At 43.6% G+C, this 13142-nt stretch overlaps 1 protein-coding gene across 1 annotated transcript in view; it reads right to left on the bottom strand.

Moving 5' to 3' along the window:
* SYT17 (synaptotagmin 17) overlaps window positions 1-13142 on the bottom strand; it is a 616952-nt gene that overhangs the window by 551240 nt on the left and 52570 nt on the right. The window contains exon 3 of the mRNA XM_086939743.1: window positions 12932-13080. Within this exon, the coding sequence (XP_086795869.1) occupies window positions 12932-13080 (149 nt within the window). The remainder of the gene's footprint in view (window positions 1-12931; window positions 13081-13142) is intronic.

The following is a 13142-nucleotide window of genomic DNA, read 5'->3' as shown; positions in this document are numbered from 1 at the left end:
AGTCCTAAATTAACCTTTGCTTAACCCTCTGGTAGCTTGACACACAAATCAGCCAGGCTTAACTGAGCTGATTTGTCTAAAGTATTTATGGGGCACAGAAGACGCACTCAAAGAGTTTGGAACATGGATCAACAAAAGAACAATGAACATCCAATTCACTATGTCCTACAACAATGAAGCCATTGACTTCTTGGATCTTACGTTCAGAGTTGATGAGGGTCTCATATACTGTGACCTATACGTAACCCAACTGAAAGGAACACAGTACTAAAATACGAATCACACCATCCGCGCAACCTGAGGGACAACCTACCCTATGGACAATCCCTCAGGTTGAGGAGGAATTGTACACGGAGAGTTGAATTTTTCAAGGAAACTGACATCTTGACAAAACGCCTGAGAGAACAAGGCTACCCGATTGGACTACTGAAACAGGCAGGGAAGAGCGCTTGGTATTGCCCACGTGATCAACTACTACAAACTAAAGAAAAGAAGACCAAGACTGAAAACATTGTGTGCGTAACCACATTCAACTTCAAAAGTAATGGTATAACAAAAATCGTCAAGAAGTATTGGAACTTGGTCGCCAATGAACTAAACATCACCGAAAGTCTGTTATTTCCCTTCAAGAGGGGAAGGAATATCAAAGACAATGTAGTTAAAGCGTACCTCGAGCCACCCAAACAACAGGACCTCAGAAGTCAACTGGCCCTTCCGCCTATAATTGGGCATTACAAATGTGGCAATGCAAAGCGTACCCACTGACTATTGAAGGGGCTGCCTTCACACAAAAAAATCAGACATACAAACTAACATAATTCTCCAACTGCAATAGTATGAATGTGGTCTATTTCATCTGTTGTCCATGTAACTCAGTGTATGTAGGACAGACCACCCAGAAGGTGATGGCCAGGAAACTCCAACACATGAGCAGAATAGGATGCAAGGTTCAGGGAGCCCCCCTAGTGGAACACTTCACCACCAACGATCAGCCTCCATAGAGCATCAGATGGAGAGTAGTTGAGATTTGCCCCCACCCGAGGGGAGGGTCCATTTCCACATCCCTTAACTTCAAAGAATGCAGATGGATTCACTCCCTTAACTCAGTGGCTGATGGCCTCAATGAACATGAGGAGACCGCAAAACAAATGGGCCAACTTTAGTGTTTCTCAACGTTGGTTTATATAGCAGAGGGCACCAATGGGTACATAACCCAATGTTCTACACAGTAAGGGTGGTATTCATTATACATCTATTTAAGCACTACAATGTATTCACTGTTGTCACCTAATCATTGAATATGTGTACCAAGTATCTGCCAATATGCTCCCTAACTAGTGTACAATACTTAGGGACACGCACCAGTCATGTACTCACAATACCCCATGTATTACTTTTTTGCATAAATTAACATTGGGCTGTTAGAGTACTTTCCAGCATCATTGTAAGCTATAATCATAATTAATTACCGTTGCACATGTGACCTTATCATTGTATATGTGCTTAAAGTGTCTACCAATATACAATCCTCATAGATATGCACTAGTCACGTACAGATGCATTGTGTTCATGCATAATATCCCCTTTAACAACATTGTAAGCTTCAATCACAATGGATTTACCTTTTCACATGTGTCCTCATCATCGTATATATGTATTAAGTGTCTACCAATATACAATACTCATGGGCGGGCACCAGTCATGTGTATATGTATTGTGTTCATGTATAATATCCCATGTATCACTTTCATGCCTAATCAGCATTGGGCGGAAATACTGTATATATGATGCAAATGTGTCACCTACTTAAAATTGAATACATGTATGCATTCAAACACAGATACGAACTCCATGGATCACCGTCATGCCCAATTAGCAATAGTGCCTTGTAGATGTTGAAAAAGTGACCACAACTTAATATCTAAACTTCACATTCATGGCCTCATCACACAATATGCCACGAGCTCATGATTTTTACATTTTTGATTTGCATCATGGCACCCAGTTTCCCCTCTGTATGTTACAGACTAGAAACACTGATACTTGAAAGAGCAATGCAACACATCACTTTCGATTAGGTAGACCACGCAACCGGAGCGCACAGCATCCAGCTGCTGTCAGCAACGAACGCGGTGTGCACGTCCTCACATCCACCAAGCTCATAAAAAAACCGCCTGTCTGATAAATCGGCTACTGACACTGCAGCGGTGTTACGGGACGCATTCCTGTACACCGACTTCCAGCTTTGAATGACCGACTTCCATTTTTTCGAGGTGAGCGGATATGCGCGTTGGTCCATGTCTCACATGAGGCCTCATTAGTTGCTATCTGCAAACGTACAAGTTCTTAGATGGTGCAGTCCCACGATAGAATTGCCATGTGCTGCCACTGCGCAAGCGGTGGCCCTCTAGCACTCTTCCTACCGTAATTGCACTGGCATTCCACGTCCAACCAGCTTAACAGACGCACTGTAGCCAGAACCCCACTCTGTGTGTCATTTCACTTTGACTCATTAGTTGCTATGTGCACCCGTACAAGTTCACAGATGCAGTGCTTTAAATGGAAAAAAATAAGTGCAGGTACTCCAAAAATTGAGATGTTAGCTAGGGGGCGGGGCTTGGCTGTGATTAGGGGGGGGTTTGGGGTGGGGTTAGGGGGCGGGGCTATTGGCAGTCCAAAGGGATCCATCCAGGGGCACACATTTAATGTGATTGAGGTTTAATTGGTGTGCAGATGTGCATAATGATACGAAATAATTTCAGGTATATTTTGATTATTCCATTTCCCTTATACATACAAAACAGTACATTTATTATTAAAGTGAGCTTCTCATGGTGCAACACCTAGATCACATATGACTTGCCCAAGACATTTTCCTTAACATATTTTGGAAAGGTTTAAATATGGTTAACCCTCTTGTCTTTTACAAATTAACACATGGCCATGTACGGTGGCCTTCTGGTGCTTGGTTAATCTAACTTTAGTACTGTGTTGCCCTTGCAACATCTAGCATGATTCAAGAAATGCAATTCAATGATACATCGGTCCCTCTGTTTCAAACATAAGTCCAGTAGGACAGATTCATGGAAGATTTTCAGGATATTCAATTACGGGGGCACATCGGAGGAGGAATAGGATAGTGTTTGTTTCTTCTTGAAACTTGTTGTCCTGCAAAGCATGACAGAGACTACAGATCAGGGTAATGTAAATACAACACATGTGGATGCTGTTTGCTGTAGCAGTCTGTGTGCTTTCAGGAAGAATCTAAAATAGACATATGTGTGTGCAGATGATATTCATATAATGTTGTATCCCTGATGCTAAATGAAAAGGCTAAACATGTTCAGCATTTGTCTCTGATATGTCCTGCGATCTACAGATCACAAGTTCAAATCTCAGCAAGTCGAACTCCGCGTTTTATCCTTCTGAGGCCTGCGAGCTGAGGACCATTAAAATAGGTAGTAGTAATGCTGCAACACAAAAGAAGTGACAATGGGTGGTTTGGATCAGATGATCAGCAGAGAAATCAGTCCTGTTTTGAAAATAATGCTTTTAAAATCCTATGTACTGAGTCCCCAGAAAACAGGATAGTGAAGTGATGGAGAGGATGTGCAAGGAGAGGTACAAATTGTGTTGCTTAGCCTTTTAGAGAAAATGAAGACCTCTGCTCTCTCCAGTACAGTAAATTTTAAGCTTAAACTATAGACCAAACTTGGTGTCAAAGTGATGTTTCATGGTTCTTTAACACCCTCAATGGTTTCAGGTCACAAGATGGCAAACAAGAAGGCAGCCTCTGTTTTTTACACATAGAGAAACATTGGTCCAGACTCACAAAATCCTTCTCCTTATAGGCAGGGCCACTGGTATTATGTGATTGTGCAGCAGTGGTGTTTTACGCATAATTGTAGATTTGACACATGTGCCACATAATTCATACTCTGCTGCATAATCTGCAGATTTTAACTAAAAGGATGTTTCTAGCTCATACGGTTCAAAAGTTACTAAAATTGCATCGACATGTGAAAGGCCCATTGCAAAGTTTGACTGGCCACCTTTCTGTTGCTCATTGCTCTATTTGGGTGTTAAATTGGTACTAAGGCGGTGCAACCAATGCCCAGACTGTTAAGAAGTTTAAATATGACAAAAATAATAAAGTAATACTATCTCAAAATGTGCCGCATTATGCCTAATAATATGCTGTATCTAGCTGCATAATTAATTCAACCCGGCCACATAATATAGCCATCCTCTACCGCATATTTCCAGTGTCCGTGCGTATAGGTGCATTTTGACCACACACAGATTCCCAAAGAACACTTGGAAGTTCAGAAAATAGGTTGCAAGGCCACATTAGCATATGTACTCCTTCCCAGGCAAACATTTTGCATGTGAGGACATGCCTACTTGTGTAACAAGCACACATGAAAGAACATCCTTCATTAAGAATAATTGTGACACTTCTGTAGTAAACTCTATCGTTTGCCTGGACTCTCGGAGCTGATAACAGGTGTTACCTAACTGAATGTTACTCATTTTGTTGAGCTCAGTAGGGTAAAAGGCAGAGTGGACCCATTGAAATTCGAACATAAGACTTTCAGGTGACACAAAGATCTCTGCATTGGTTGCATTAGTCCACTGAACTATCTTATCATCTGCCAATTAGAAAGGATTATCTGCTGCACCTTTGATTTCTCTTTTCCGCATTAATACAGCAGAGGAAGGCATTGCAGTGTAATTTGCAAACCTCATCCCACGGATGACATCCCAGAGTGGTGGGGTACTGACACATATGAGCCCCTTAGGGCATGTGCTCTCCTTGGTGACGTAGGCGCAGCGGCACCTGGGATCAGCAGGCTCTGCTCACTGCACCCACAAGGCTCACCTGAGCCCATGCACAATACTACTAATGGATGGAGGGCCAGGCGGACTTTACACATATAGAATCTGTACTTGCTGTCTCCAGTCTCTGCACAGAGGCCTCGATTGTGAATTCAGAGGGGAGTACCTTGCCTCACTGTGTCACAAATCGGCCATTATGTTTAGACTTTCCTTTGCTTGAAATCCATAATTCTTGAACCTGACATGCCACCGCGCTAGCACCGGGTGAATTTTAATTTTTTTATTCCTCATAACAGGGAAGTAAAGTTTGACGAAATTCTGTGAAATTGAATTCCACTGACCACGCAGAAAGAGGACAAAGCCCTGAGAAGTGACCTGTCTTGTAGTTCATGTGGTTTTCTCTAATAAAATCATACCCACACAGACTACACAAACTGCCCAGGTAAGGGGCATTACGAGCAGCTCGTCTGGTTCGCCCTGGATCCCATGGGATCCAGGGCAAACCAGACGGTGTCCAGGGTGGGAAAAAGAGGGCGTGCATAAGTGTACCTAGGGTTAAATAGCTCATCCTGGCCCGCCCTCCCTACCTGTGGAATCCCGCCGGAAGTGCGTCATAAGTTGCCCCGGAAGGACTTCATGTCCAGTAGCCAACCGGCTACTGGACAGACAATGGGGGTGTGGTGGGGATCCGGGGGGGCGGGCCCTAAGTGCGCGCTTGTCGAGTTCTCGCGCTTTCATTAACTGTCAAATCTAAACATTTCTCAAATTAACCACTGAACATATTTGTGCAGTGTTTGTGGCCCAGTTTTACAAGTTGATAAAAATGCAGATTTTTCTTTAAATCTGGTCAACTCTTCTTTTACACATAAGTCACTTCTGCAATTTACATGTATTGCATTATACCTGAGAATTATGGCTTTAATCCACTGCTGTTTATTAAACGGCAAACGCAACTCGCTGTGCTTTCACCTAGGAATTATATTCTAAGTCCATGTTTTGTCTTAATGGACATTCATTTTCGAATACCCTCCTGGGAAGCACACAACAGAATTTTTTTGTATGTCATTGTTTTTAACAGTCATCTGTTAATACATATTTCTCAAGTTTGTCTTAGATCAAAGTTCTTAAAATTTTACATGGAAATGCAACCTTACTGAGGCCGATGTTCGGACTGTCACCTCCTGGTCACGACACTTCCTGCCTTTTTAGCCCTGTCCTGGGGGATCCCTGCAAACCCTCACCTACATAGACACATCTCACATAGCCCCTCACCTGCTTCATTCAGCTCCTCGCGAGCATACATACATCTCCATAGTTTTTCTCAAACAGAAGAACAGCTTCCCTTCACCTACTTAAATACAGCTCCCATCTGCATTCATGCAGTTCCCGTTCCATCCCTGGCCTCATCTGCACAAATACATTTTTCTTAAATCCTGGTCTGCATAAAGTACCCACTGCTTGCATAAATACAGCTCTTTTATACACCTCCCAGGCATTAAAAGAGAACCCACCTACTAGGGCTAGGCTGAGGATCAAAAGCAACCCTGGTACAAATGCTCAAACCAGTCCAGTTCCCTTCCTCCCTTCTGTCCATCCATCCAGTCTCACTCCCCTCTCTTCCCTAACCCCCTCACTTTGATCTTTCTCCCCTTAAAGTTACTGCTGTGCCTCTTGCAACTGAACGAGAAAGTGACATTAGTGCCAGTTGCCCTAGGACTTCATAACCTAGCCTCCTACCGATCTAGAGCCCACCCATTCCCTCTAACACACGAAGAAAGTGCAGCAAGCATAGACAGACAGCCCAAGCATCACAGATTAGGTTAACGCATTTCAGTTCCTGTCCCGCATCACCCCACTGAAATGCAATGTCACACATTACCAGTGCCGCTTTGCTTCAGGTTGCCATGGGTATAGTCACAAACCTGGGCCCGGTTTGTTTTGATCACGTGGTTGCAGAAACCGTGCCACACACCGTCATCACCCTCTGTGCTCTGATGGGTCAGGCCACCAGTCCGCATAAAGAGTTGAGCTAGTTCATTGTCTGTGAAGGGCGGCCAGCCCTTCAAAGTGCCCCAGTAGCCCGGCAGATCAGCAAATTCAGGCGAGAGAGCATGTCTCTAACAAAGAAGCAAAGAAGCCTGGCTGTTACCAGCTCAGGTGCATACTGACATGGTCGAACTGGGAGAGAAAATATGCCCGAGCACCAGGAAAGTGACCCATGTTTGCAAACGGAGGCAGCTTTGAACTTGTAAAGTTTGTGTCCCACCCAGCGTGAGCCTGAGAGCAGGTGCTGCACGTCTTTAAAAGGCACAACAGGCACGGCTCTCAGAAGGCGGTGCCGTTTAGCAGATTATCTCACGGTCATCACTACCAGGGGGACACTGCCGCAGGCATCACAGCGTGAGTCTGCACCCTCCCAAACTTCCTGCCAACTCTGAATAAATGCCAGGGCCGCCGCTCAATTAGCACATTGAAAGGGGCGATTAGCACTCGATTAGAGTGCTTCAGGAAAACAGACACGCTCGTTCTCAGCTGCATTGCTCTTCTTTTTTTGTAAATGCCAATATCACGTAGCTTGGCTCATGAGTACCGGTACTCTCTTTTGACAAAGAAAAAGTTCCGGTACTCAAGCGCCGAAAATTTAGAAGTGCCGGTACTCAGTACCGGTGAGTACCGGCCCATTTAAAGCACTGCACAGATGGCGCTGTCCCACAATAGAATTGTCATGTATTTCCGCTGCATGAGCGGTGGCTCTCTAGCGCTCTTCCTACAGGAATTGCAATCGCATTCCACGTCCAACCGCCTAAGCAGGCGCGCGGTAGCTAAACCCCACTATGGGTGCCATTTCACTTTGACTCGGTGGATGCAAGGCGCAGCGGCCCATTCCCCCGATAGACGCAAAGCACTTTTGCTCGCTGCCGCCTCTCGAGCTGTCTAGCAGTCTTGTTACTGTTATCCCACCCGCATCCACGAATTAGCTGCCTAGGTGGCGCATGCTAGCTAGTAACCCACTCACCTTGACCCATCGTATGCGCAGCGCCCGAGTCCCACTCTAGGCGCATTGCACTGGTATGTGCTGCAGCTATTCAAGTACTAGCTGACTGGCGGCCGCACCAAGCGCAATGGCATGGTCTCGTAATAGTAATGCTACTCCACGCATAGGTTGCTCTCTGACCTCAACACCAGTTTGACTGTACATTGCCAGCAAATACACACATAGATTGACCTTAACACGAGTTTGACTGTACTGTGGCACGCGCTCCCATCTGTCTTGTTAGAGCGGGCATGCAGCACCAGTCATCGGGTCACCGGCACCTCCTTGATGCTTGAGATGTGCTTTTTATCGTCTTCCCTCCTCTAGAAGGGAGGTTGCACCACTTCCTGGGTGGTTTTTATGTGACGCTTGCACATCCTACAGGTATAATACACATGCCTTTCTACTTTGTAGACTATAACCACCTAGGTCGCAATTGATTCCGCCACCAGGTCACGTTACAGGATTTACTCTGGTCCTTTTAGGGTGAGTTTCATCACCACATGCATTCTCAATACGTATCTCTGCCAGTTGTAAAACACCTAACACTGCTTTTCTAAATTGTAGACTGTCCCTAACCCCTCCCCACCCCGTTCCATCCTAATGAAGACCCGATCTTGAATACCGAAAGAAGCATATAATGGGTTGAAACGTTGATGATCACACTAGGCTCAGATCGTCCAAGGCTCTGCCCAAACAAAGAATAATCATCAGCTGGCAGAATCATTGCATTTCCCTATATTATCTGTCCCATTACCCACATGTACATAATTTTCACCACCATGTATATATTGCACACCACTGAGCACCAATGTCACTTGGCCACCACTTATTTGCAATATTTCACTTGTGTTGACAGCCGTGATTATATGTGTAAAATATATGAATGAAATCATTTTGATAAAACTTACACAGTAGATAGCAATTTGAGACATGTGCCTTATTGTTTGTAAAAATGTTTCCTGCGCTAGGCATTTGAGATACGTTTGGTATAACAAAATTGACATATGCAACATTTAATGCGCTAGCAGAAGTAATCAGTAACCCGACAGAACCAATTTTTGTTTATTAAAGAATTTATGCAGCACACAAATAGTAATGAAGGGAAAACACATGCAAGAAAAATCCCACACGAAGTTAGAAGAATAGAGCAGAATTTAATAAATAAATCATGACCAAAATGACATAAATAATCAGTAGAACCTGTTGTACGAATTTTTTTAATTTTTATGGAAAATCTAGTGCCTAAAAGATCAAAGCACCATCCGCGGACATCTAGTCGCACGAGACTGGATAAAAGTGGAAAAATATGGCTGACCAGTATAGAACATGGTTCGGATATAAATAGTTGCTTTGGCCCAGTAAATGTTTACCTTCAGACCTAGAAGAAATTCTAAAGAAAATATTCTGAGATGGTAAAATACAGTGAGGCATGGCTGCAGGCAGTGTCCATGGAGGGAGTGTAGTTGTTGGGGAGCCACTGGACGAAGTTGCGATGGAGATTTCTACGATTGAACATAGTTACTTTTTGGAAGCCAAAAATCTCCAGCGGGACAGGGCAGGAGCCTGTAGCTGACAAGAATTTCTCTGAATCCAGATACTCCTTTGGCGAAGGACCACTGAGCAGGATTTGCTGCTATGGAGAAGACCGTAGCAGGAGCTGCCATTAAGTCAGGCCGGCCGGTGATGCACCTAGGGCGGAGAGACGGGCAGGGTGGCCCCGGTCTTTGCTCAGTTCTCAGAGCAGTTTTTAGTCAAAAATGTTCTAAGTCCAAAGTTTGGGATTTTGGCTATCTGGCCCCTTTAGCTCCACCACAGAGGGTCCAACATTGGAGGGACACCACTTGGGGGGGGGGGGGGGGGGGGTTAGAACTCACTCAGGCTGGGTCCAGGTATGAGTTCATGATGGAGGGAGCCTTTTCTGTCCCTTAGGCTCTGAACAGGAGGCCAGCAAACTAGTCCTTGGCTTCACTCTTGTAGCTCTGGGTGCAAGTGATGAAACAGAGCACAAGCAGCAGAGTAGGTTTCTGAGGGTCAAGGCAGAGTCTAGGCAGCAAAGCATTCCTTTCAGGTGCAGCAACACAGTCTTGCAGAGAATACAGCAGGCCACAGCAGCAGCAGTCCTCTGAAAGTCCTTCCGCAGGTTCTGATAGTGACTTGAAGAGCGGGTTTGAGGTCTCCTTTTCATACATAGTGCCTTTTTTAAGTAGGAGAAGTTTCAAGAGAATTCCCTTTGAAGTTCTTAATGTTTCCTGACTCCCCTGCCCTGGCTCCAATATGGCTGCATAAACAATGCAGGGGTTGACAAGTTCTTAGTGTGAAGTAAGAGCAAAACCTATTTAGTTGCAAGTGGAGCTGTGCTCAGCTCCGACCCCACATCCTGTTAGTTGGCAGCCTAGCCTGGCACACCTAATCCCTCTATTGTGTGCTGGCTGGGGGCATTAAACAAAGTCCAGCTGCCAACTATACTCAGTCATGTGACCCAAGGTAGGCTGCAGGCACCAAATAGTTTAAGGCAGAAAATGGCAACTTTCTAAAAGTAGCATTTTCAAAACTGTAACTTGAAATCTGATTTTACCAATAATGAAAATGTTTAATTGTAATTTCCCAGACACTAAACATGAAATGCTAACCTGTTTCCAGTCAAACTTTAGCACTTATTAAATGTAATAAGGCAACCCAATGTTATTGTATGGAAGAGGTAGACCTCAATGTAGTGAAAAACAAATGTATGAGTTTTTCAATACCAGGACATTTAAAACATAAAATTACATGACCAACCGTTTAATTAAAATGCACGCTGTCCTATGGTCTACCTAGGGCCTACCTTAGGGTTGAAGCATATGCAATAAAAGGGGACTTTAAAGAAGCTTGGCAAGGTGGTTTTGTTGCCAAGTTGAATTAGTAGCTTAACACTGCATTCAAACTCAAGTGGCAGACGCAGGACATGTTTTAAGCGGCTACTTAAGTGGATGGTGTAATCAGTGCTGCAGGCCGACTAGAAGAAATTAATTTACAGGCCCTGGGTATATGGTATACCGCTATACAAGAGATGTAAATGTAAATTATATATACCAAACAGGTGTAATCCAATCTTACCATGTGTTACGGAGAGAGCCCAAGAAGCACTTTAGTCCTGGTTAGCAGTGGTAGAGTCCACAGTGCCCTAAAGCTAACAAAAACGAATCCAGCAAAAATAGGAGCAGTGAAGGCAAAAGGTTTGGGGGTGGCCCTGCAGAGGACCAAGTGTAACAACAGGTATAGCACATTGTTGGTTTCCATTTCACCATACTTAAAATGGCACTCACCACCAAGACACAACCACAATATCTCACACAATACTTCGTTGTATATGCTGATATGCATTCAACATGGCCCAGATGCACTTTTAACTTGCTACTAGTGCACCAACAGTCCTTGATTCCACGTGTATGCATGCATACACACATGTGCACACACATACACGTTTATATCCATATACCAATCTGTGAGGCAATAATCAGGACAACCTAAAATAAACATAAGGGATAAAAACACAGCTCTCTTGAAAGAACTTCACTGGCTCAAAATCAACTTCAGTACCATGTGTATGAGATATAATCATAAAATGAAATTGTTAATTAATAAAAGTAATCACAAAACAAACAAGACTCATAGATATTTTTTGCTTGTAACATTTGAGCAGAATTTTAAAACACATAAAAGATTTCACCTGCCTCTCTGCCAACTGGTGTCATTCTATCAACTGAATGGTTGAATGTTGTCACTCCTCTCAGATTTAAAATAGATTTAAAATAAAAGACCCAATGTATGCCTAGCTGCTAGACATATCAAAATATTTGTACCCCAATGTTTCCTTACTTTTGCCAAATAACAAATAATAATCTGAATGTCTGTACTTGAATGGTGACCTAAATTAAGGGATATTAAATTGTAAGAACATCAGCTTTTAGACTTTGAGAGACACAGTCCTAGATTAAGGAAATCCCAAATACTTTTGTGGAACTAATCTAGGGTATGGGGCGCACACATAATTGGAATGTTTACCTTTTGAAAATTGAACACAGCCTGTGTAGAAGAAAGTTTCCAAAGACATAGAATCATTTATGCATCTCAATTAGAAAATACATGCAAATCATCCATAGCCAACTCCCAATACCTCACTCAATTGTCATCATACTGGAAGACGATGGTTAGCGATATATAGTTGTTGGCTCCTTGCTGCTCATTCCCAGCCCTCTTGTATCTGCTCCTCCTTTTTCTCTTCTACCCCTCTCACTCTCCCATGTGTCTCGCTCCTCATTCCTCCCAACCATACCACCCTCTTGTCCCTCCCTCCTTCCCCTCCTTTTTTCCCATCTCTATCCCTTTTCATTTTTCTTGTCTGTCACTCTCTTTATTTCCTTCCCATAACCCCTCTATCACCTGCATGCCACTTCTCATTTCTTTACCTACACATCTCTCTATTCCTTCCTCCTGTAGCGCCTTCCCCAGCCTGGTATCACGCAAATGACACATGGAGCACTGTAGTGCATGTCTTTGCGTGGTGATCCTTATTGACCACACCCAGACACACCCAAACAATATGTCATCCTTCTACAGAATCCAACAGGGATCAGAAGGGTTCCGCTATATATATTTACAAGACACTACACTTCCCACACCTTCCTCTTTCCCATACCTCTACCTCTTCATTTCTCCCCCATTGCCATGTCCCTCTCTCTCTCTCTCTTTTATTCTCTCTATTTTACTTGTTTGTTCTTTCCGGCTCCTCTTGACCCCCCTTCCCTACTGGCAACATCTCAAACACCAATGTAATAAACATGAAGGGGCCTTAAATAAAGACTGGCCTACATGTCTTCAATCTGACTGGTATGAATGTGCCTAGACTGAGTTTCTACAGTTTAGCACATTAAATCCAGACCTACTGGCTTTGCCAAAAATTGTCATAATATTGATCACTTTAAAGTCATAAATAGTGAAGTAGTGATAGTGGGTTCTTTCTTACATATGCTAGAACACCTGAAACGTTTATTTGAAATACAAAGCTCCACTTACAGCCATGGCGGAGTCTGAGCAGGAAAGGGCCCCAATATTTCCACCTCATCTTCACTTGACTGGCAACAACTACACTCATAGCACTTCTGACAGCAGTTTCTACAAGTCCATCTGCACAGTAAAATGTCCGAGATCTTAGAAAGAAGACCCTGAATCACAAGAGACAGAAGAAAACTACATTATAAACATATAAATGAGGAATCATAGATAA

Source organism: Lissotriton vulgaris, chromosome 10 (genome assembly GCF_964263255.1).
Source record: "Lissotriton vulgaris chromosome 10, aLisVul1.2, whole genome shotgun sequence".
In the NCBI taxonomy this organism is placed as follows: Eukaryota; Metazoa; Chordata; class Amphibia; order Caudata; family Salamandridae; genus Lissotriton; species Lissotriton vulgaris.
The sequence above is the reverse complement of the archived record's forward strand: the minus strand, read 5'-3'. Positions and strand labels throughout refer to the sequence as shown.